Here is a 23,845-nt window from a genome sequence, read left to right on the forward strand (position 1 = left end):
ATTACTCGCCACTTCCTGCAACAGCTTCAACATCGTCCTTGTGTCGTACTTTTTCAAGAGAATTGCATAATCTTCTTTGGTGATATTGGTGGATAAAGAGACAAGAACAATAAATAGATATCTGCAGATTGTTAAGAACTTGATCAATTTTAATTCACTTAACTATGAGAGATACAAGATGATGAACAAAAGAGACCATTAAAATCCTACATAATTTTTTCTACATTTTAGTCTTTATATAACTTTAAAAAACCTTATATATTAAGGGTTGAAGAGATCTTGAGAAGATTTGACCATAAAGTCCAAAATAATCTTTTTTTTTTAATTTGTATTAAATAATTTCAAAATATTTTATAAAAAGTTTTAATTAAATAACTTAATTTATTAATTAAAAATATTAAATAATAAATTATCCTAATCAATATTATCAAATCATTACATATTTATTTTTGTAAAATTGGAGGGAGTCAACTAAATCCTAGGTGATATAAAATTTATGGATAAAAAATTAATTTTAAAATAGAGAGACTAAAAATAAAAAAAATAAAAAAATTAATTTCTAATAGTTTTTGTTGTATTATATATTTAAATGAATATTCAAGTTTCTTAAAGATTTAGGTTAAGATAAGGTTGTGAATTTTTGAAATAAAGTTAATTTTCAATTGAGTGCTTTTAAATTAAAAATTAAATATATTTTTTGAAAGTTGTGTTAGTTTTTGAAGACGGAGATTTTTGAGATAAAATTAATTTTAATTTTACGTTAATATATTTTTTAAAAATAAAATATTAAATATATAAAAAAATAGATTTTAAAAAATTGATTTTTAAATTCACAAATCAAAAAAGTTAAATCTTCGTGAATTTAAATAAATCGGATTTAAATTTTAAAAAAAGTTTATGTAAAACTTGAGTCGATTTTCAAATTAAATTAATTCTTATGGGGGTGGAACTGAGTTAAAGACAAATCCAAGTCAATTATTTGCGGTTTGTCTTACTTCCATTCGATAGTAAGTGGACTATTTATTAAAAAAAGTATTTTAAACCGAATGATATTTTAATTTTCAAAGCAATATCTAAATGTAATATTGCGCTCTTTCATTTATTTTTATACTTAAAATAGTCAGGCTCATTTTAAAGGCAGAGATGGAGTAAAGATACTTCCAATTTCGGCAACCAACACATTCCATCAATTGCGGACATTTATATTGTACCTCTTCTAAAAACGACAACAACTACTCAAATGACATTTTCAGCAAGTATTCTAGACAAAACGAAGATTTAATTATTTATGTTAAAATTAAAAATTGGTAGTCTAATGATGATAGACAATAAACTTAGTTGTGAGGATCACGACTCAATCCCCATAATTTCGAAAAGAAGAGAATAAAATTACTTGATGATAAAATTGACACTGATTTGAGATTAATGTGAATTTTTTTTAGAGCCACATATTTAGTTATTTAATGATATTATTTGGCAAAGTCAAAAAGTAGAAACCTACATTCACATTGTTTGAATTGAAAAGAAAAATGTGGATGAGTTTGCATAGAGATCCTCTCTAAAAGGAAATAACCCTAAAAATGGGCCTGCACATTAATTAACCGTATACTATAGTTTTTAATTAATTAATTAAATAATGTTTTGGTAACACAGCACATGCAATGTCACCTCATAAAATCAGGTGTGTACGTACAAACACACACTGAGTCAGACTCACTCACACGAACCATTTTCTTTCACTTTACTATTGCAGTATTAATTTATTGAATTTTGGATGATTCAAATTCAAATGTGCCCCAATTTCATACAATTCTGTTACAGTTATTTTACTAAGTGAACAAGAATTCCAATTCCAATTCTAATTTCAATCACAAAATTGACATGTCTTCTTCCGCCACCTCACGGATACAGTTAACAACCATATCAAGGCTGAGATCCTCTTTCCTCAAAAAGCTTCCGGAGCCTCTCCGTCGCGCCGTCGCTGACTGCCTCTCCTCCTCCCTCTCTCCCGCCGTCGAACCTTCCAGAATCCTTCGGGTTCGTTCCTCTTTCTTTTTCCATCTTTCCACGTCTTCGTATAAAATCTTAATTATGCACTCTTCGTCGCTCTAGCAATTGAGGTTTTTCTCTTGATAGCTAACAATAGAAAGTAGGATCAAGTGATTAATCTTAGTTTATTCATGTTCTGAAAGTTAATTAGCAGCTATTCATTCGTAGTACTTAATTTTCTACTTTAATCTCTCACCAATTCTAATTTTCATGTGATTTCATCACTACACTCCACGACACCTGTGTGTCATTGAAAGTTTAATTTATTGTATTTTTTTAAAAATTATTTCTGGTGTCGACGTGTCAGTATTCTTTCTGATGTCCGTGCTTTATAGTGAATAATGTGTTTTGCGGAAGAAAATTGTGATTTGTTGTATAATTTTTATGCAAATGGCATTCCCTTGTTTTTCTTTGTTTCATCATTTTATTGATAGTCATAAGTATTTCAAATCCAACAAATATTTTTGTATCTAGCAGTAAGTTTTTGTACATAAATTTATGGTTTCGTTGTCATTTGGTATACTATGACTGGTTGATATTTACAGTTCCTTGGTATTTGATATTATTAGAAATTGAGTTAACTCATACTTACAAAACAGAATTGCCTCACTTATAAATATATCCAGGCCATCTCTCATTCAATATGAGTTTCTTAACAATATTCAATACACAACATGCCTTAGCTTCACTAATTTTAGGACTAAACCGCATGATGGCAGGACTATCTGGCAGCCCCTGCAACCACGGACCTGGCTTATAGTGCAATTTTGGAATATACCATGGCTGAAAGGGTGCGAAGGTAATTGCTGCATTTGTTTGTTGATATACAGGGTAGTTGGCTATACTGTCTGGTTTGCATAAAACCGTTACTCTTCTAATGTATCAAATTGTTCACATGGAGGGCCTAGTAATTTTGAGACTTGTTAGTTATTATGCATCTGTGTTACTTCTGATTTAGATTTAAGCTGTTTAATGTTTCATTTTCATTTATTTGCTTCTGATGTCTAGTATTTTGTGAACCATTTTAAATTTCTATTTTCTGCTACTGACATCGACACTTGTTTTACCAGTCCTGCAGTTGTCACAAGGTGTGTAGCAATTTTGAAACGGTATCTTCTAAGGTATGTTGCTTGAACAAATGAATGTTCAATTGCATCAAAACATTTTTATATGTGATGCATTGTCTGCCTCTCTACAGTCCTCACTTCTTCAAACTGCATATTTGCAATATTAATGCTCAGTTATTTCTTTAAAAATAAGGTCATATGTTTAACACTCCCACCACCACCCCCAATCATTAAAGTGATTCCAGAAAAAAAGTGTGTTTATACTGCACACCCTCTGCATTCTTTCCCATGCCAAAAAGTCGCGAAATATGGATTTGAAAGTTCTGTTTGCATTCTAGACTTGTAAATCTGTAATCTTTTGGAAGTGCTGCTAATTTTGCTTCCTGTTTATATACTCTTTTATTGATAACTTCAACGTATTTTTTCAAGATTCATACATGCAACTAAAATGACTCCATTCTCACCTTCTTTGTCATTTGCTTCTTATGCTGTTAAGAGTTCTCATCTTATGAATTATTACAGATACAAACCAAGTGAGGAGACTTTACTGCAGATAGACCGTTTTTGTTTAACCATTATTGCTGAATGTGATAATAACCTGAATCAACCATGGTCAAGTTCTTTGAACCAACAATCTTGTGCATCAACAACACTGAAAAATACATCTCCTTTGTCCATATCTAAATTTGCTTCTGAGGCTATTGTGAAGTCACTGAGTTATGTGCGTTCCCTAGTGGCACAACACATTCCAAAGCGACTTTTTCAGCCATCTACATCTTCAAGACCATCTTCCGCATCAGGACAATCACTTCCGACGTTGTCATCATTGTTAGATAAATCCTTCAGTTCCCAATTATGTCCAGCAAGCATCCAAGAAATGGTGGAGAAGGATTCAATCACTTCAACTATTTCAAAGTTATCTAAAGTTGAAAATTTTGACGAAAAAGACAAACTTGTGTTCATTGCCCATGATGTTCTACAATGGCGTTGGCTTGAGGAGCAGCAGTCATCATCAATGCTAGCTGAAAAGTAAACAGAATTTTATACCTTTTGTTGGTCTATATGTTTTAGATGTTTTGTTAATGCCTTAATAGCTACTGCAGCTCATGTTTCTACTATTCTTGTGATTTATCCCACTGCAGCTCATGTTTTCAAATATATTTTAATACAGTGACAATGCTGTGAGTTTACAAGACAAGAGAGCACATAATTTCTTAGAAGTAGGTGCTGCGGCTCTACTTGTAGGAGGCATTGAATCTAAGATGAAGGGGCAACCACAGAAATATTTTGGAACTGATGATATGCCTTACCTAAATCAACTATTACAGTCTTCTCCGGTAACATCAATTACTAACTCTTCATCTGCTCGTCCTCACTTGAGAGCAATAGCCGCATATAAACACATCAAAACAGGGCCTCATCAAGTTTGGTATGTTCTTTTATCAAATATACTCTTGCTCTAATTTTTTATTCTCCATTTTTTGTTTGTTTCATCTTTGCTTTTTCAATGAATTTGGAGAAATTTAGACCATGTTTCATTAATGTTAAGCCTTAGGACTATTGCTTTCTTGGGTTTGTACTAGTTATACTTTCCTTCCCTAGTACTTGACCTAGATTAATAATAGTGTAAAAAATATAGGAGTACGAGTCCTCGTGATTTGAAGAGAAGGGTTTGCGAGCTTTGCTGTGTTGATTTTATAAACTCAGGATTTCTGTTTGTGGTCGATTCTTACTTCTTATCCTCTTTTTATGAGTCACTTATTTTTTGTTGCTGTGGTTTGTTCTTTCCTCCTATATAGATGCATCTTATTCTTTAAATAAAAGACAGTGCTGTTTATGGAGTAATTCTGGTTTTGTTTGGCAGTGACTTCGTTGACTGCAAATATACATAGAAACTTAAGTGTTATATTAATTTAAATACTATTTTTTAATGAGATATCATGACAATTAATTAAAATAGTTGAATTCCTTTATTACATTTAATATGTTATTTTTACTCGTGGTCACAAGATGAATAATAAGGATGTTTATTTTTTCACTACTTTTGATTAACTAAATGCATTTGATGATATGGTTTTCTGTTATGAGCATGACGATTCTTTCAGGGAGGACTTTCCTGTGAGTACATTCCGTCCTCGGGCTCGACAGCTCTTCCAATATCGTTGTTACAGGTATAGATAAAGAAATCCCTCATAAAAAATATATAACAATTATATATGTATATGTTCTCTCCATTTCAAATTGGACGCCATAACAGTATAATACAGATATTCAGTTGAATATTGCTTTAAACATTTCAAATTCCTGTAATTGTTTTTCTATTCAGATTTATAAATTTTTTCATCGTCGAATTAGAGGTAAGACCAATAATATATATATATATATATATATATATATATATATATATATATATATATATATATATATATATATATATATATATATATATATATATATATATATATATATATATTGTAATTGTATCTCTGTGTCTAATATGATCACACATGGTGTATATTTATATGCAAATAGAGAATATACAATAGGAAATAATATCAATTACAGTTATGACTAATTGAATATCAATCAATACTAATTGATTGATAACATGTTCTTAACACTCCCCCTCAAGCCGGATCGTATATATTGTATGATCCGAGCTTGTTACAAATATAATTCACTCGAGAACCCTTGAGAGACTTGGTAAACATATCAGCCAATTGAACTTCAGATTTTACGAATTCCGTGGTTATTTCTCCCGACAGTACCTTGTCTCTTACATAGTGACAATCTATTTCAATGTGCTTGGTCCGTTCATGGAAAACCGGATTGGACGCAATGTGGAGTGCCGCTTGATTGTCGCATATGAGTTTTGTGTTCTGAAGGTCACCGAACCTAAGTTCTGAGAGCAAATTCTTAAGCCAAGCAAGTTCTTTTGAGGCTGCTGCCATAGCCCGATATTCAGCTTCAGCACTAGATAATGCAACTGTGTTTTGTTTCTTGCTTCTCCATGAGATCATATTTCCTCCGATAAAAACACAATATCCAGAAGTGGATCTCCTATCCGACGGTGATCCTGCCCAATCTGCATCTGAGTAACAAGTGATTTTAGCATCACCCTTATCTTCATATAATAGGCCTTTTCTTGGTGCATTCTTTATATATCTGAGAATCCGAATAACGGCATTCCAATGAGTATCACAAGGAGCATTAAGGAATTGACTCACAATACTCACTGCAAAAGTAATATCCGGTCTGCTGACGGTAAGATAATTGAGTCCACCCACTAGACGTCGATATCTTCCCGGGTCTTTCAACAACTCCCCCTGACCCGGAAGAAGCTTGACATTGGGATCCATAGGAGTATCAATCGGACGACAGTCAAGCATACCAGTTTCAGTTAGGATGTCTAATGCATACTTACGTTGGTTAATTGCAATGCCTGATGAGGACTGTGCAACCTCAATACCTAAGAAGTATCTGAGTGGACCCAAATCTTTTGTCTGAAAGTTTTTGAAAAGATGAGTTTTGAGTCGCTGAATACCGTCTGTATCGTCTCCAGTGATAACAATGTCATCAACATAAACCACAAGAAAGATGTGTTGTCCGTTGGAAGAGTGAAGGAAGAAAACATAATGATCTGCTTCACATCTAGTCATACCAAACTGTATCAAGGCAGAGCTGAAGCGATCAAACCAAGCACGTGGAGATTGTTTTAGCCCATAAAGAGATCGATTGAGCCGACAAACAAATCTTGAATTACCAGGAATAGTAAAACCTGGAGGTTGATCCATATACACTTCCTCCTCCAATTCTCCGTGTAAGAATGCATTTTTAATATCCAACTGATGAAGCGACCAATGATTAATAGCAGCCAATGCAAGGAAGAGACGGACTGAACTAATCTTGGCAACTGGAGAAAAGGTGTCACCATAATCAAGGCCAAATATTTGTGTGTATCCCTTGGCTACCAAACGAGCTTTAAAACGATCAATCTGACCATCTGGTCCAATTTTCACTGTATAAACCCATCGACAACCCACTGTAGTTTTGTCTGGAGGTAAAGGAACAATGTCCCAAGTGTTATTTGAATGCAATGCAGTCATTTCTTCCACCATCGCCTGACGCCAATTGGGGTCAGTCATAGCTTCACCTGTAGACTTAGGAATAGACACAGAATCCAAAGCAGACACAAAAGAAACATAGGAAGTAGATAGACGGTCATAATTTAAAGCGCAAACATATTTAGGATTTGGATTATGAGATCGAATATCTTTTCGTAATGCTATTAGAAGGTCAAGTTCAGGTGACGTAGCTGGAGGAACAATTGGAGTAGGAGATGGTGCTGGTGGATCAATATCATCTCTAACTGCCGATGGACGTGTTGTGCGTCGCTGATATACCTGCAAAGGAGGTTTAATGGGTGTGGGGATGACAGAAGGGATATCTTGATCATCTAAATTACAAATCTCCTGGGAGGACGAAGAGGCAGAGAAAAAAGGAGAACCTTCAAAAAATGTTACATCGGAAGAGACAATGTACCGTTGAAGTTGAGGACAAAAACAACGATATCCCTTTTGTATACGTGAGTAGCCTAGAAAAATGCATTTGAGAGATTTAGCGGAAAGTTTGTCTTTACCTGGATTAAGATCATGAACAAAGCATGTGCAACCAAACACACGAAGGGGAATGGGGTAGAGATCGTGTTCCGGATTCAAGATAGAGTATGGAATCTGATCTTGAAGGACCGAGGAAGGCATTCGGTTGATAAGGTGACATGCGGTGAGGAGAGCATCACCCCAAAAACGAGAGGGTACATTGTGGTGAAGAAGAAGAGTCCGTGCAGTTTCAACTAAATGCCAATTCTTCCGTTCAGCAACACCGTTCTGTTTTGGTGTATGAGCACATGATGATTGGTGAATAATTCCCTGTAATGTTAAAAAAGATTGAAACTGGGATGACATATATTCACGAGCATTATCTGTGCGTAAAATTTTAATGGTAGTATTAAACTGGTTTTTAATTTCAGCATAAAACTCTTGGAATATACGGAAAACATCTGAACGATTTTTCATTAGAAATAACCAAGTGCATCGTGAGTAATCGTCGATGAACGTGACAAAGTAATAGTATCCTAAAGTAGACTTCACACGACTAGGACCCCAAATATCAGAGTGAACTAAAACAAAAGGTGATCCAACACTTTTATTTACTCGTTGACAATAAGTACTACGAGTATGTTTGCCTAATTGACAGGACTGACACTCAAAAGAAGAAAGCTTAGAAAGACTAGGAACTAAAAGACGCATTTTATTTTGACTAGGGTGACCCAAACGTTGATGTGTGAGTTCTTGAGAAGCAATAGAAGCACAGGCCACCGGTGGAGAAAGATGATATAATCCTCCAGCTTCACTCCCTGCTCCAATCGTCCGTCCTGTACGTCGATCCTGGATATGAACAGAATTAGCATTAAAAAGAACTGAACAATCAAGAGTACGAATAAACTTGTGAACAGATATTAGATTAAAGGGACAACCAGGAATGTAAAGGACAGACTCTAAAGACAAGTTTGGAAGTGGATGTGCCTGACCAAGGCCTTGAACTTTGGCTTTAGAACCATCCGCCACAGTGACAGAAGGCAAAGAATCAGAATAAGACAAATGAGATAAAAGAGATTTATTACCAGTCATATGATCAGATGCACCAGAGTCAAGGACCCAAGGACCAAGTGAAGGTGTAGAGACAAAAGCTACAGGAATACCCGACTGAGCAGCAGCGGCAGATGATGATTGTTGATGGGCTGCTTTGTATTGGAGGAAATCATTGTAATCAGCGGCGGGAATAGTGACATCTTTAGTGAACATGATGGAATCGGTATCTCCCATGATATTTGATGGCTCGGAATGAAAAACCGAGAGCAGATCTGGAAAAACGGCGACGGCTGGGGGCAGCGGATGCGCGACTGATTGTCCGGCGCGTGAGATTCACGTGCGATGAAGGAGAGACGTGTGCGGACGCGTGCGGCGGCGGAAGGCAGTGAATCTGGCCGATCTGTAGGAGACGATTCCGGCGTATAGGAATCTCGCCGAAAAGTCGACAGGAGCGGCGGAGACGGTGGCGGCGCTGTGGGTGGCCGGAAAAAAAGAAAAAAAAATTATTTTTATTTTGTGGAAGACAATAGGTCAACCAGCTCTAGATACCATATTGTAATTGTATCTCTGTGTGTCTAATATGATCACACATGGTGTATATTTATATGCAAATAGGGAATATACAATAGGAAATAATATCAATTACAGTTATGACTAATTGAATATCAATCAATACTAATTGATTGATAACATATTCTTAACAATATATATATATATATATATATATATATATATATATATATATATATATATATATATATATATATATGTTTAATTGCGGGCATTTCATTTAAGAGAATATGCTATCATAAAGCTTATAACTTTACTTAAAAAGACTCAATATTATTTTATAGTTCACTCTGGATCGTATATTTCATATTCAATAACTAATTGTTATGCTCTGTTTTTTTTATTTGCTGTCTTTAATTAAGGTATATGTTTTTCAACACAAATTGTCTTTAAAAATTGTGTATATTCAAACAAAGTATGTTCAAATCTCTCATAGCTTATATTTCCATATTACCTGCTTGCTAATATAGTAGTCTTTTAGTAAGTCCCGTAACCTATGCGTAGTGATGAAAGTATGCAAGCATATTTCACGTGTATATATATAATTATGATAATAACCTTGAGGTTTATCACCATCATGCTCTTTTTCACCTCCTCGTCCTCTTCCTTTCTGATTCTCCAAGTCTGTTTTTCCCCATTTCCTTACTTTCTGCTTACTTCTGTAACCCTATATTCTTTTAAAATATTTTAATCAAAGATCATTGTTAATTGCACTTCTTGAACATAAAATTAAATACTGTTCATAGAAGTAGTTTACACTTGTTGATCAGGCATTAGTTATTTGTGATTGTCTTATTCTATTCTTCTCTACATCTCTCACAAGATATTATCCTATGCTTACCAGTGAGCAACAGCCTTTGCGATTGAACCCTGCTGAGTTATGTGAAGTTATTGCTGCAGTTTGCTCAGAGATTTCTACACCAAATACCAATTTCTCAACAATGTCAACTAGGCTAACCAATAACAGTGGAAAACCATCAATGGATGTTGCTGTGAGCGTTCTTATAAAACTAATTATTGACATGTATGTGTCAATGCACTTGTATGCCTGTGCTTTTCTCCTTTATTGCTACCATCTGTTTATCTTATATCATATCTTTCTCAGTTCTATTGCATGTATTAAAACTTGATTGAACATTTCTGATTTCAATTATTAAAACATAATTCTGTGAGTCCTGCCTAATCACAACTAGAAAACAAATAGGGAGATGCAAAATAATTTTCTAAGCACAGAAATGGAAGGGACTGATATCAAACATCAGGGGACACTAATATGACATTATTGTTTACATTTCAATAGTTAGTGCGCTGCTCTGTGAATTGATCATGTATGATGGCTGGAAAATATATTATTTTATAGGTATGTTCTGGATTCTCAGATAGCTACTCCGCTCACTCTTTCTTTGCTTGAGGTGATGCATCCACAGAGTACTCTTTTTAAAATTAAAAAATTGAGAATACTATTAAATGCTTTTGTTGTACTAATTTAATTTTCAATACATTTTTCAGGAGATGCTTAGTTCTTCCAAAACCGCATGCAGGGCTCGAGCATTTGATTTAATTTTAAATCTTGGGGTTCATGCTCATCTCCTAGAACCACTGATAGCTGATGACACATCCACAATTGAAGAAGAATATTCTCAGGAATCCTTATTTGACATTCAACTTATGGCCCAAGGGAGTAAAAAAGGAAACTTTTCTAGCAAATTGGACAATTTCTCTGCAATAGATAATTTAGAATCTTGGATTTTAAATATTTTGTATGAGATATTACTTCTTCTCGTGCAGGTATAATTGATCCTCCTTTCCCTATTGACCACTCAAGTTATTTTGGTCGATTAACCAGAAAAAATCAATGTTTATTTCATATGATGATTCTTATAACAATTGTGTTGTCTATCTATTCTCTTTTTTGTCATGATGGTCTAGCTTTTCTGTTCTCATATACAGATTGAAGAAAAGGAGGAATCTATCTGGGCATCCGCACTTAGTTGTTTGCTTTATTTTGTCTGTGATAGAGGAAAGATCCAGAGAAAACGATTGAAAGTTCTTGACATCAGGGTGAGAAGTGATATTTTCAGTTTTTGTTTCATACTGTTTTCTGTTGAGTTGTCCATTCTCCTTTAATATACAAAACTTTTTCAAATTTCAACGCCACCCGGTTCTTGCTGTAGCCTTTGCTTTCTTATTTCCCTCCCTTCTCTGTCCTGTTCCCTACTAATTGAAAGCAAGTGATTCGAACTATCTCATTCATACTTACTAACACATAATCTTCATCTTCACTTTGTTACTGTGATTCTCCCCATTTGTCTTATTCTTCATGTTTCTGATTCCAATTTTCTTGCATTACATTACATCTGTGGTCCTTTTCATTTATATATCCCCAATTTTACCTTTCATTTTTTTCTTCACTGTAACAACAAAATTGATTGTTAAAGTTCACTCCAGTTTCTTTGGTATTTCACTTGATTTTGTCAAAAACTCATCCATACTAAAGATGTCGTGTAGTTTGCCCGTATAAGGTAGTGGGAAAATGGTCAATGTTGGGGTTCCTTTTCATTACGCATTGCATTTTTTCTCCTGGCAACAATGAAGCACAAATACGTCATAATCTCGACATGGCGTCGATACATTGAGGATCACCTCCACTTATAAACACATGTGCATGTCATATATTATCAATTGTGGGGTTCTTTAACACACCCCTCACGCTCAGGACTGAACATCTAGAGCGTGAAAATAAATGGTGGGTGACTTGATAGCGGAAACCTTATAGCACGCGGCCCAACGGATCTTAAACAAGACTTTGATACCACCTTAGAATATGTGGGTTGAGCTTAGCTCAACCCTACAAAACCGAGTTGTAAGGTGAGGATACCCTACTTATAAACACATATTCAGGCCATATATTTTTTAATATGGGACTCTTTAACACAAATTATTTATTTTAAAAAATAAATTAAAAAACCCGATACGGCGGCGATACGGCTCCGTTACTGTGTAAAAATAAGTCACAAATTCTTTTTTTTAGATGGGAGTTTGTGAACTAGTTTTTTTCTGTCTGAGTGTTAAGGTATTCATTGCTTTAATTTGATCGATAATGTGCTTAATGACAGGATAAATATAAAGTCATTAATTTATTTACATACATATGCCTTCAGGTTATCAAAGCACTAATACAAACCAGCAGGAAGAATTCTTGGGCAGAATTAGTTCATTGCAAGCTTATTTCCATTTTAGCGAACATGTTTTATGAAGTTTCTGATGAAGCCATTGAGCCTGTACCCAGCACACCAAAGTTTCTGGTGAATCAACTCGATATGATTGGTGGAGTTCAATTTCTTTTTCGTGAGGTATGCATATTTTCAACCACAAGATAGATATACTTCCAATACGGAAGGACATAAAGACATATGGTTTATTATCAGTATAAAATTTATGTCTATGAATTAACATATACCAAATACTACTGTTTTCATTACTAAATGTATACCATTAACAACAATTAGTTGGTTGATATGATGTATAAGGGTACGAATATGTGATTCTTGAATAGAGAAGATCTTTGCTGATTATCATCCTCAAAATTATTACTTGAGTTGGCTTTTGATTTTCAGAGTACTATAAGCACTTCCACTTTTCTCTAGTAAAACACTTGATTGAACTCCTACATCCACATAGTACTAGTAGTAATAATCATATCTTCCATGCCTGTGCTATTTTTCTGGGACGTCAACTTCTATTTTTTTTGGTTCAAACGCAAGTTGCTGCTCATAAAACTTCTACACTATAAAGTCTTCATACAATAAATAAAAACTACGGGATTTGGGTAAATGAGTCTTTCCATAAAGATAGATGTTGAACATAGGAGCTGATAATGAACTATTTCTCAAATATTACACATTCTCCAATTTTTTGGATTTGACATTTGAGAGTTAAGACTATAGAAGTTAAAAGAACGACAATACTTAACAACCATTCTGTTCCTTGAGTTGGATATTTAAGGTCATGAATGTGTCATATTCTTTATTATTGTTGTTGTTTCCAATATTAATTTGCCATATTATTTGAAATATAAGAGTCTTATTTACACGAGTATAAAGTGTAGAGTCAAGTCCTGAACTGAAGTTCTTTTGTTATGATGTTATTTGTCACTGACGAAGGTTTTTCACCCTTCTATTTTGGGTTGGACGCAGTATGCCCTTGTGAACTCCAAAGAAGAGAGGAAAAATTTGTACTCGATACTTTTTGGCTATGTCTTGCACCAAATTAATGAAAGGTGTGTAGCTACAAGGGTCAATGAATATGGTGATGATGAGATCCGACCACTTGCTACCCTGCTTGCTCAAACAAATGCAGCTGATGCATTTTATATTTCTGTTAAACTTGGGGTAGAAGGGATTGGGGGTCTTTTGAGAAGATCCATTGCATCTCCACTGTCCAGATATCCCAACAGCGAACGTTTAAATACGGTACTTTTGTCTTTTTTGTTTGTTGGCTTAATGGTTTTAAGTAAAATGATAAATGCAGAATATGCTTTATTATGTGGCTATCTTTGTCAATAGAAGTTATAATTTTTAGTATACATAGGTTTAGTCAATATATCATATACATTCAATCTCTTATTCAAATCCTTCTTTCATTTAACACTGTAATCTCAACAACGGGCTAGGGGGCTATGCATTTACATTGTTTTCTATGGGTTCCTCTACCTCTTTTCTTCCCCCTTTCTCTTCCTTACCTTGGTAGGTTTTTCATTAGTAGATCACTCTTTTTTTTACTATTATGTATGTTGTAAAATATTTTACTGATATATTAAAAAGTTATTCTTACATGTTACATCTACATGCTTTAAATAAGAGAGAATAGAAAACCTAATGGGCTTTGACTAATGGGTCTCATTACTAATAGAAATAATTACTATTTACAATCTAATATTTACAACACTCCCTCTCAAGCTGGTGAATGGATATCTATCATTCCCAACTTGCAAGTAAGTTGCCTGAATCTTTCTGTTGGTAAGCCTTTTGTTAACACATCTGCCAGCTGATGCCCGGAAGGAACGTAAGATGTAGTTATCAGTCCACTATCCAACTTCTCTTTGATAAAATGTCGGTCAATCTCAATGTGTTTAGTCCTGTCATGCTGAACAGGATTATGAGCAATACTAATAGCCGATTTATTGTCACAAAACAATTTCATAGGACCTTCACATTGTATCTTCAAGTCTTCTAGAATTTGTTTCATCCACAATAGCTCACAAATTCCTAGTGCCATAGCTCTAAATTCTGCCTCGGCGCTTGATCGAGCAACTACACTTTGCTTCTTACTCTTCCAGGCTACAAGATTACCACACAGAAAAGTACAATAGCCTGACGTAGATCTTCTGTCACTCACTGATCCGGCATAATCCGCATCAGTGTAAGTCTCCATAGTTAGATTTCCACCTCTTTTAAACAAAAGTCCTCTCCCTGGAGTTGCTTTAAGATATTGTAGAACGCGGTCTACAGCCTGCAAATGTCTCACCCTCGGATCATGCATGAATTGGCTCACCACACTGACTGCATATGCCAAATCTGGTCTAGTGTGTGCCAAGTAAATCAATTTTCCCACTAATCTCTGATATTGACCCTTGTCAACTTTGTCACTTTCCTCCTCAAAGCTTATCCTGTGATTTTGTTCAATGGGAACACTTGCAGGTTTGCATCCAAGTTTGCCAGTTTCCTGCAAAAGATCAAGCACATACTTCCTTTGAGAAATAAAGATGCCTTGCTTTGAGTAGGCTACCTCAATTCCCAAGAAATACTTGAGTTGCCCAAGGTCTTTCATCTCAAACTCTGCTGATAATTTCTCTTTGAGGAAATGTCTCTCAATCAAATCATCTCCTGTAACAATAATATCATCAACATAAACAAGAAGTACAGTCAGTTTTCCTCCTTGTGAATGTTTAAAAAATAAAGTGTGGTCTCCTTGACTTTGCTTATAGCCTAAACACATCATTGCCTTTGTGAATCTTCCAAACCATGCCCGAGGGGACTGCTTTAGTCCATATAAGGCTTTCTTCAATTTACACACCTTGTTAGCTCCATTTGTTATGCCAACACCTGGTGGAATCTCCATATACACTTCTTCCTCTAAGTCTCCATGCAAGAACGCATTTTTAACATCAAACTGTTGCAATTCTCATCCACATGAAGCAGCAAGAGATAGTAAAATTCGAACAGTATTCATCTTTGCCACTGGGGCAAATGTCTCCTCATAATCAATACCATACGTCTGAGTATAACCTTTTGCCACTAGTCTTGCTTTGTACCGATCAAGTGTACCATCAGATTTGTACTTTACAGTATAGATCCATCTGCATCCAACTGGACTTTTGTCTCTTTTCCTTTCAATAATCTCCCAAGTACCATTTTTTTCAAGTGCTCTCATTTCCTCATCCATAGCTTGGACCCAATTTCTATTTTGCAATGCTTCTTCAACAGATGATGGGATTTTCACAAAATCAACAGCTGCAATAAAACTTTGATATTGTGTGGAAAGATGTTTAGTGGAGACATATTGAGAGATAGGGTGTCGATATAGGGAGGGACAAGATCTTTTATCCTTCCTCAAAGCAATGGGTAAATCAACTGGATTACTGTCACAAGTATCAGAAATGACACAATCATCACTAGAGGAATCATTTTCAGTACTTACCTCCGGTTCAGGCGATTGAATTTGTTTCTGGAGAAGGTCAGGTTTACTTCTTCTCTGATACACTAGAGTTGGTGCTGGAGGTGCTGATTCCTGTAAAACAGAAGGCCTTGAAGGACCAGGAACACTTACTGGCTCAGATTCAGGTGTTGAACTAGGACTCAAACTCAAACTAGGTGACAACTCGGGTTCAAGAGAGGGAACACTGATAGGTGTTCTAGGGAGGCTAGGACCAAGGATCAGAAACTCGGACTCAGACTCAGACTCAGACTCTAAGTCACTTATGTTCTCCCCCTGAGACTGAGAACGAGTGAAATATGACACATTTTCATGAAAGGTGACATCTTTGGAGGACAAAGAATTTTCGACTCGGAGGATGATAACATTTGTACCCTCTTTTGTTGGGTGCATAACCCAGAAAGATACATCTGACAGCACGGGGATCCAATTTGTTGCGATATTGTTTGTGAACATGAACAAAAGCAACACAACCAAAAATGCGAGACTCAAGAGTGTGTAAGATAGGAACAGATGGAAAACGTGAAAGCATAAATTGGGCAGGACTTTTATTACCTAACACTCGAGATGGGACCCGGTTAATCAGATAGGCAGCAGTAAGAATTGCCTCACCCCAATAAGAGGTAGGAACAGACATTTGAAAAAGGAGAGATCGAGCAACTTCAAGTAAATGACGATTTTTTCTATCTGCGACACCGTTTTGTTGTGGGGTGTCAACACATGTGAATTCATGGAGAATGCCATGTTTACTAGTGAAGTTGGAAAAGGTATGATTGACATATTCTTTACCATTGTCAGAACGAATTCTTTTTATGCCTTTCCCAAATTGTGTTTGTACCATATTATAAAATTGGATAAATATTTGTGGTACTTCGGATTTAGTATTCATCAAGAAAATCCAAGTTACCCGAGTACAATCATCAATAAATGAGACAAACCATTTTGCACCAAAAATATTAGAGGTAGGGGCAGGTCCCCAAACATCAGAATGAATCAAATCAAACGGTTCATCACTTTTATTAAAACTGGAAGGAAAAGATACACGATTGTGTTTTGCCAACTGACAAATATCACACTTAAAAGACTCAACAAAATGGTGTAAGAACAACGACGGAAACATAGACTTAATTATATAAAATGGAGGATGACCGAGACGCTTGTGCTGAAGCCAAATTTGTGAGGCTGAAGAGGAAGACTGAGACTGGAAACAAGAGGACAACACCTTTGGATGGTCATCAGAGAAGTAGTATAACCCTTCCTTTTCCTTAGCAATTCCAATCGTCTGCCCCGTGGTAAGGTCCTGAAAAACACAATGGGACATAGAAAAAATTACTTTACAATTCAGATCACGGGTAAGCTTATGAATGGAAATTAAATTGTGGGAAAGTGTGGGAACATGAAGCACAAATTGCAACTGGAATGGAGGTTGCAAGTCAATATTTCCAGTGCCAACAACACAAGCATGAGAGCCATCAACAACAGTGATATAAGGAATACTCGAAGGTGTGGTATAAGAGCATAATAATGTGGAATCAAATGTCATATGATTAGTAGCACCAGAGTCAAGAATCCACGCATTCTTAGGAATATTACCACAAACAGTAAGAGATCGGGAACACAAACTCTTACCAGTAACTGCTAGAGACCTAGAACCAGAAGGCTTACTCATGGAGTCAAGCATAGACTTCAACCGTTCCACATCATTCTGACTGAAGGAGGAAAGATCAGTTCCCCTCTTTTCAAAGCTTTCAGTATCCTGGACATGTGTAGCAACATGTGCCTGATACTGGTGCATGTTGCGAGAACCGCCACCTCGGCTAAGAACCTGCTCCCTCCCATGAAGTTTGAAACACCTATCCTTTGTATGCCTTGATCGGTTGCAATGCTCACAATGGAATTTGTCACGAACATTCTTGGATGATGATGGTGGTGGTCCTTGTCTTGTTGTTTTGCTAGCTACTAATGCTGACACATCCGGGGGCTGTTCATGAAGCATAGCTTGACGACGGGTTTCCTCACTACGGACAGTGTAAAAAACTTCATTAAGATCAGGAAATTTTTCCTTACCCAAAATCTGCACCCGAATAGGGTCAAATTCAGCATTAAGGCCTGCTAGGAAATCAAAGATCCTATCCCGCTCAACAACAGTATTCAAGGTGGCAGTATCCTTGCTGCACTCCATCTTCAAATTCTGATACTGATCCAACTCAATCCAAAAACCATTGAGAACTCCAAAATACTCAGTGATCGAAAGATTTCCATGCTTAGTGTTGAAGATTTTCCTCTTTAAATCATAACAAGCAGACATATCTTGTTTCATGGAATAACTGCGACGAAGATACTCCCAAACTGCCTTTGCACTTGAGAGATACATGCAATTTCTACTAATTTCTGGAGATATGGAGTTCCAAAGCCAAGTAATAATAGCAGAATCATCTTTATCCCAGGAAGGGAAGTTAGGAGCAGTAACCAGAGGAGGATTTCCTTCAATATGATCAAACATGTCGCAACATTTTAGAGTGTGTCTGATGAACTGAGACCATTGAAAATAATTTTTTCCGGTAAGCCACTAACCTTTTTGAACGATAAAATCCTTAGCATTAAATGGGGCTGGTGGATTTGTGGGAGGTGGAGGTGGAGGTGGTTGGTCGTTAATAATCTCAACCATTGAAAGGACAATCGAGAGAAAACAAACCAAGAAACAGGATGGGTTAGGGTTTCAAAGATGAGTGAACAAAAACAAGAAGCACGATGTGCTACAACACAAAACAACAATGATCCAAACACCCAAAAACAACAACAAACTGCAAACTGCAGTAAAAAAACTCCGCTACAAGGTGGCTAGGGTTTAGGCGGAAGCGAATCCCCCAAAATCGGGAGCTCTTGATACCATGTTGTAAAATATTTTACTGATATATTAAAAAGTTATTCTTACATGTTACATCTACATGCTTTAAATAAGAGAGAATAGAAAACCTAATGGGCTTTGACTAATGGGCCTCATTACTAATAGAAATAATTACTATTTACAATCTAATATTTACAACAATGTATTATCTAATTTGATACCTGGTAACATACAACAACAACTAAGTCTTATCCTCCTAAGCGGGGTCGGCTACATGGATCAACTTTCGTCATAATGTCCTATCAAGGACCATGTTTCTATCCAAATCAGTAATCTCGAAATCTTTCTTAATAACTTCTCTGATAGTCTTTCTAGGTCTTCCCTTTCCTCTAATTATTTATCTTCTCTCCATCTGGTCTACCCTCTGTCCTACATAATCTATCGGCCTTCTCTCTACATGCCCAAACCACCTAAGTCTATTTTCCACCATCTTCTCCACTATAGGCGCTACCCCGACACTCTAATATTTTCATTTCTAATTCTATCTTGTCGAGTCTTACCTCACATCCACCGCAACATCCTCATCTCTGCTACACTTACTTTATTCTCGTGTTGATTTTTAACCACCCAACATTTTGTCCGTACAAAATCGCAGGTCTTACCGCAGTCCGATAAAACTTTTCCATCAACTTGAGCGGTACCTTTACATCACATAAAATATCTAATGCCCTTCTCCATTTCAACCACCCAGTTTGAATTCGATGGTTTACATCCCCTCTTGGATTTGATTGTTTACATCCCATTCTATTTCTCCATTAAATAGGATGTAAACCATCAAATTCAAACTGGGTGGTTGAAATGGAAAAAGGTATCAGGTGTTTTATGTGATGCAATCATTGTGAGTGAAAGTTAATATGCAAAACAATTAAGTCTATCATTTCTGTTGTGTTGAAATGACATTCTTAAGTTGTATATGCTTCTGTTGGACTTAATTATATTTTTGAAGAGAAAAATGTGATGGTCACAGATATTATATTCTTGAATCATGGATGGTAGAGCAGTTAAGAGTTCTATTTTTAATGAAAGGAAGTGTTAGAGATATTATAGTTATTTTTTTTCTAGCATAAATATATCATTCAATATATTACACTTTCTCCGATCATATTATATTATAGGCTAATGTTAACTTGTGCCCTTAACCACAAATTAAAAATAAAATATAGAAACATACGCATTAAAAGTCGTGCATTTAACTTTTTAAAAGTCAAAATATTATATTACTATCTCCGTTTTTTATTATAAGTCATTTTAGGAAAATATTTTGTACCGCAATATAAGTCGTTTTATAATATCAATGAATCATTAATGTTATTTTTCCTATTATACCTTAAATATTTATTATTCTCTCTCTTTTCAATTATGTCAATTTATCTTTCCAATACAATTAATGAAGGATGATTTTGTAAAACCCTTCATGATTTCTCTTTTTTATACCACAATTATTATATTTCTTAATACCTGTGAAAAGTTAAAAACGACTTATAATAAAAAAACGGAGGGAGTATTCAATAACAAAATTTCATTTTTAGATTCCTTAGCTTGTGCCCTAAGGGCACAAGTTAACAAGACCCTATATTATATTGTACTATATATTTATGAGAATTAAATACTTGTTTCGTTTTTTTAATTTAAGAAATTTTAACAGAGATTTCAGTCTTCCTTCATTACACTAACAGTAGGTTGCAAGTGTATAGAACTGACAGGTCAAATCAGTTAGTGCTTTAATGGAGCTGCGTCTTCCTTGACCCCAAAGTCTGCTCTAATGCAATGAATAATATTAGGATTAATGTTTGGTTCAAGTATAGGTTTATTATTTGCTATTAAGTTGTACACTTTTAAACGGGAGTTGATGTAACCAAAAAAGAAATGTACACTTTTAAACTTTTGCTCTCTTTAAATCTGTGCAGCTTTTGGAAAATGTAATGGAGAAATTTGATGAAATGATAAGTTCATTCACTCATTTGGAGGGCGAGTTCTCTGGTATGATACAGATAACCAAAACTCACAGGTCTCCTGAAAATATGGAAGGCCCTGCTCTAAGAAATGACATTGGTCTGCAGGCAAAGCACTCATGGAGTACTTTACATTCTCTTCTTCATTCTGAAAGACTTTCTTACCGGCAAAATGGGTGTATCTGGTTAGGTGATCTGCTTATTGATGAAATCAGTGGGGAAAGAGATGGAACTATATGGTCAAATATAAAATCCTTCCAGGAGAATATTCATCAAGCTGGAAAACATGATTTTTCAACTGTATCAGATGCTCCTTTGCCTATTTCACTTATGTGTGGGCTCTTAAAGTCAAAACATAACTATATTAGATGGGGATTTTTGTTTGTTCTTGAAAGGCTTCTTATGAGGTGCAAATTTTTGTTAGACGAGTATGAAATGCAACAATCAAGGAGCAGTGATCTTGGGCATAGGAAGAAAGATTGGCATCTTGATAAAGCCCATGCGGTGATTGACATAATGAGCAGTGCTTTGTTGTTTCAGATTAATGAAAAAGACTGCACGAATAAGTATGAAACAGACTGCACCAACATTCTGAAAGTAATTATTTCTGAACTCGGGATGCCTCTTTTTTGTCTTGAATATTCTCATGTTGTGGCAATAAATTCTTATAAAAACACGGTGAATTGTAGAAGTCTGAAAAACTGTTGCCAGCAAATCTGCATGTTCTTTATACTATCAAGGAAAGAGAAAAGCCGCTAAACTCATTCTGTGCCATTTGGATGTGATTGGGAACCTATTTTCATAGGAACTGGCGGTGTTTTTGTTAGATCAAGAAGAGTTTCTTGATAAATTAAATTAATGTCCTCAAAAAACACATAAGTATCTGAATACATTGCCATTTATTATATTTATTTTCTAAATAATTAAATTTAAACCCAGTTTTGTTGATTATAATGTGACTCCTTGGAGAAACATTTTGAAAATAGTCTGTTGGCATATTTATGGGCTTCTGTTTGCAAAATATATCATTAACATATTCTGCCTGTTTTGCTCAAATATTTGTTGTTTGTTAACAGATGTGCGATATATTATTCTCCCAATTATGCCTAAAAGTACCCCCTGCTATGGCTCTGTCCTATGGAGATGACATGCAACATGGCAATAATTTAAATTGCTTCAGTTTAAACAAAAAGTGCGATGGTGATAATAGTGTCCATAAAGAAAATACTTTACACAAAGATAAACCTAATGAGGAAGAAGCTGGTAAAAGATCCAGCTACCCTAATAACTACCATATGGATCATGAGACTGCAGCAATGGCAGCACTTCTTCTACAAGGACAGGCCATTGTCCCAATGCAATTAATTGCACGAGTTCCTGCTGCTTTGCTATATTGGCCGCTAATACAATTGGATGGAGCGGCTACAGATGATATTGCATTGGGTATTGCTGTTGGAAGCAAAGGAAGAGGAAACCTGCCTGGTGCCACATCTGATATCCGGGCCACCCTTCTTCTGCTTCTTGTCGGTAAATGCACATCAGATCCTGCTGCTTTCAAGGAAGTGGGTGGAGAACGATTTTTTAGGTAATTGCACACTTCTATGCTCTTCTTGAATTAGTTGGCTAATATGTATCAGCTTTAGACATATTTTTATAAAATACGAACCTTCTTGCATCTGGCAGGCATCTTTTGGAAGACATGGATTCCAGGGTGGCATATTATTCGTCTGCTTTTCTTCTGAAGGCATGAATTCAGTTTCATTTTTTGTGTTTGATTATACATGCATTAGGTCCTCAATTTTCGTTATTTGTAACATTCCCTCATCACTGCAGCGAATGATGACCGAGAAACCTGATGAATATCAATACATGCTTCAGAATCTTGTTGTCAAAGCTCAGCAGGTACTTCCTTTATAGTGACTTGCTTGGAGTTCCTTTTCTAGTATTCTTACACCTGACATTTACATTTTCATTCTTGCATTTAAATGAGTATCTTATTCAAATTCTTGTTGATATCCCCCGACAGTTCTATCCTGATTTTTTTTCTTAAAAAGTTCTATCCTGAAAATGTAGTTCTCAAAGGGTGCCTATATGCACCTCTTTCCATTATGTCTTTAAATTACATTATATTTTATTTTAATTTTAAAAAATGTTTGTTTACATAATGACTGTTTTTGGCGACTTATTATTAACCTTTCACTTGTATAATTATTAAATTAAATTATGCTTTGTATTGACACTGCACAGAGCAACAATGAAAAACTGTTGGAGAATCCTTACCTTCAATTGCGTGGCATCCTTCAACTAGCAAATGATCTTGGATATGATTTGTAATGTTCAAGCCTTGGTTTTCTGGGGTGTGAATGTGATGTTGGTTTGTATTATAGTTGTGTTGGTCTAAGGAATCATCGCTGCTGATTCTGAGGATCGTTCAACACTCATCGCTTATCAATCAAATGATACACAGGTTGAAACACTTCGGCAGACATGATTTGCATCCTTCTTTCCAGACACAAACTCATGTTTCATTTTCTGTATCTTGGAAGACAGTATACTGGAGGTCAGAGAGTCCAGTGGGGTTGAGTGAGCTCTCACGTTAATTTTCCTGAGAAATAATTGACATAACACAATATATGCCCCCTCTCAGTGCCTGTGGGTCTTATTACTGATAGCACTCCATGCACCATGTTGATTTTTGTACGTTCTCATCTTCAGCATGTCTTTCAACCACTGAGAAACAGTTAACTTAGGAAAGTTTATTACAAAATGTATATATCATTGCCATTTTTTAGCTTGGCATGAGGGACTTGTCATTAAAAAAATATATACATTGTTAATAGTATCCCTGTTTGCGGTGCCTACTTTTAGAGGCATCCAAATAGCTCTCCGTTTCTGAAATTATAATTTATAATAATATATGCACGTTAATATTTT

General features: G+C 35.5%; 1 protein-coding gene across 2 annotated transcripts; it reads left to right on the forward strand.

Moving 5' to 3' along the window:
* Positions 1 to 1,688: 1,688 nt before the first annotated feature.
* Positions 1,689 to 23,845, forward strand: LOC127098080 (uncharacterized). Of its 2 annotated transcripts, none has more exons than XM_051036578.1 (17): positions 1,689 to 2,037; positions 2,769 to 2,848; positions 3,120 to 3,170; positions 3,639 to 4,145; positions 4,288 to 4,545; positions 5,222 to 5,287; positions 10,182 to 10,361; positions 10,698 to 10,749; positions 10,847 to 11,125; positions 11,288 to 11,398; positions 12,499 to 12,690; positions 13,534 to 13,809; positions 20,867 to 21,508; positions 21,988 to 22,496; positions 22,595 to 22,655; positions 22,745 to 22,813; positions 23,159 to 23,845. In XM_051036578.1, the coding sequence occupies exons 1-17, from the start codon at positions 1,882 to 1,884 to the stop codon at positions 23,243 to 23,245; spliced, it is 3,576 nt and encodes a 1,191-aa protein (XP_050892535.1). In that variant the 5' UTR covers positions 1,689 to 1,881; the 3' UTR covers positions 23,246 to 23,845. The 2 variants fall into 2 exon arrangements, with proteins under 2 accessions (XP_050892535.1, XP_050892536.1); XM_051036579.1 differs by having other exon boundaries at positions 1,895 to 2,037; positions 2,748 to 2,848.

Source organism: Lathyrus oleraceus, chromosome 6 (genome assembly GCF_024323335.1).
Source record: "Lathyrus oleraceus cultivar Zhongwan6 chromosome 6, CAAS_Psat_ZW6_1.0, whole genome shotgun sequence".
In the NCBI taxonomy this organism is placed as follows: domain Eukaryota; kingdom Viridiplantae; phylum Streptophyta; class Magnoliopsida; order Fabales; family Fabaceae; genus Lathyrus; species Lathyrus oleraceus.

Excerpts from the sequence above, each read along its gene's own strand:
- LOC127098080 (XM_051036578.1), top strand. The coding sequence starts at position 1,882 with ATGTCTTCTTCCGCCACCTCACGGATACAGTTAACAACCATATCAAGG. Across the intron at positions 2,849-3,119 it reads ATGGCTGAAAGGGTGCGAAG|TCCTGCAGTTGTCACAAGGT; the intron begins GTAATTGCTGCA and ends TTGTTTTACCAG. Across the intron at positions 12,691-13,533 it reads TTCAATTTCTTTTTCGTGAG|TATGCCCTTGTGAACTCCAA; the intron begins GTATGCATATTT and ends GGTTGGACGCAG.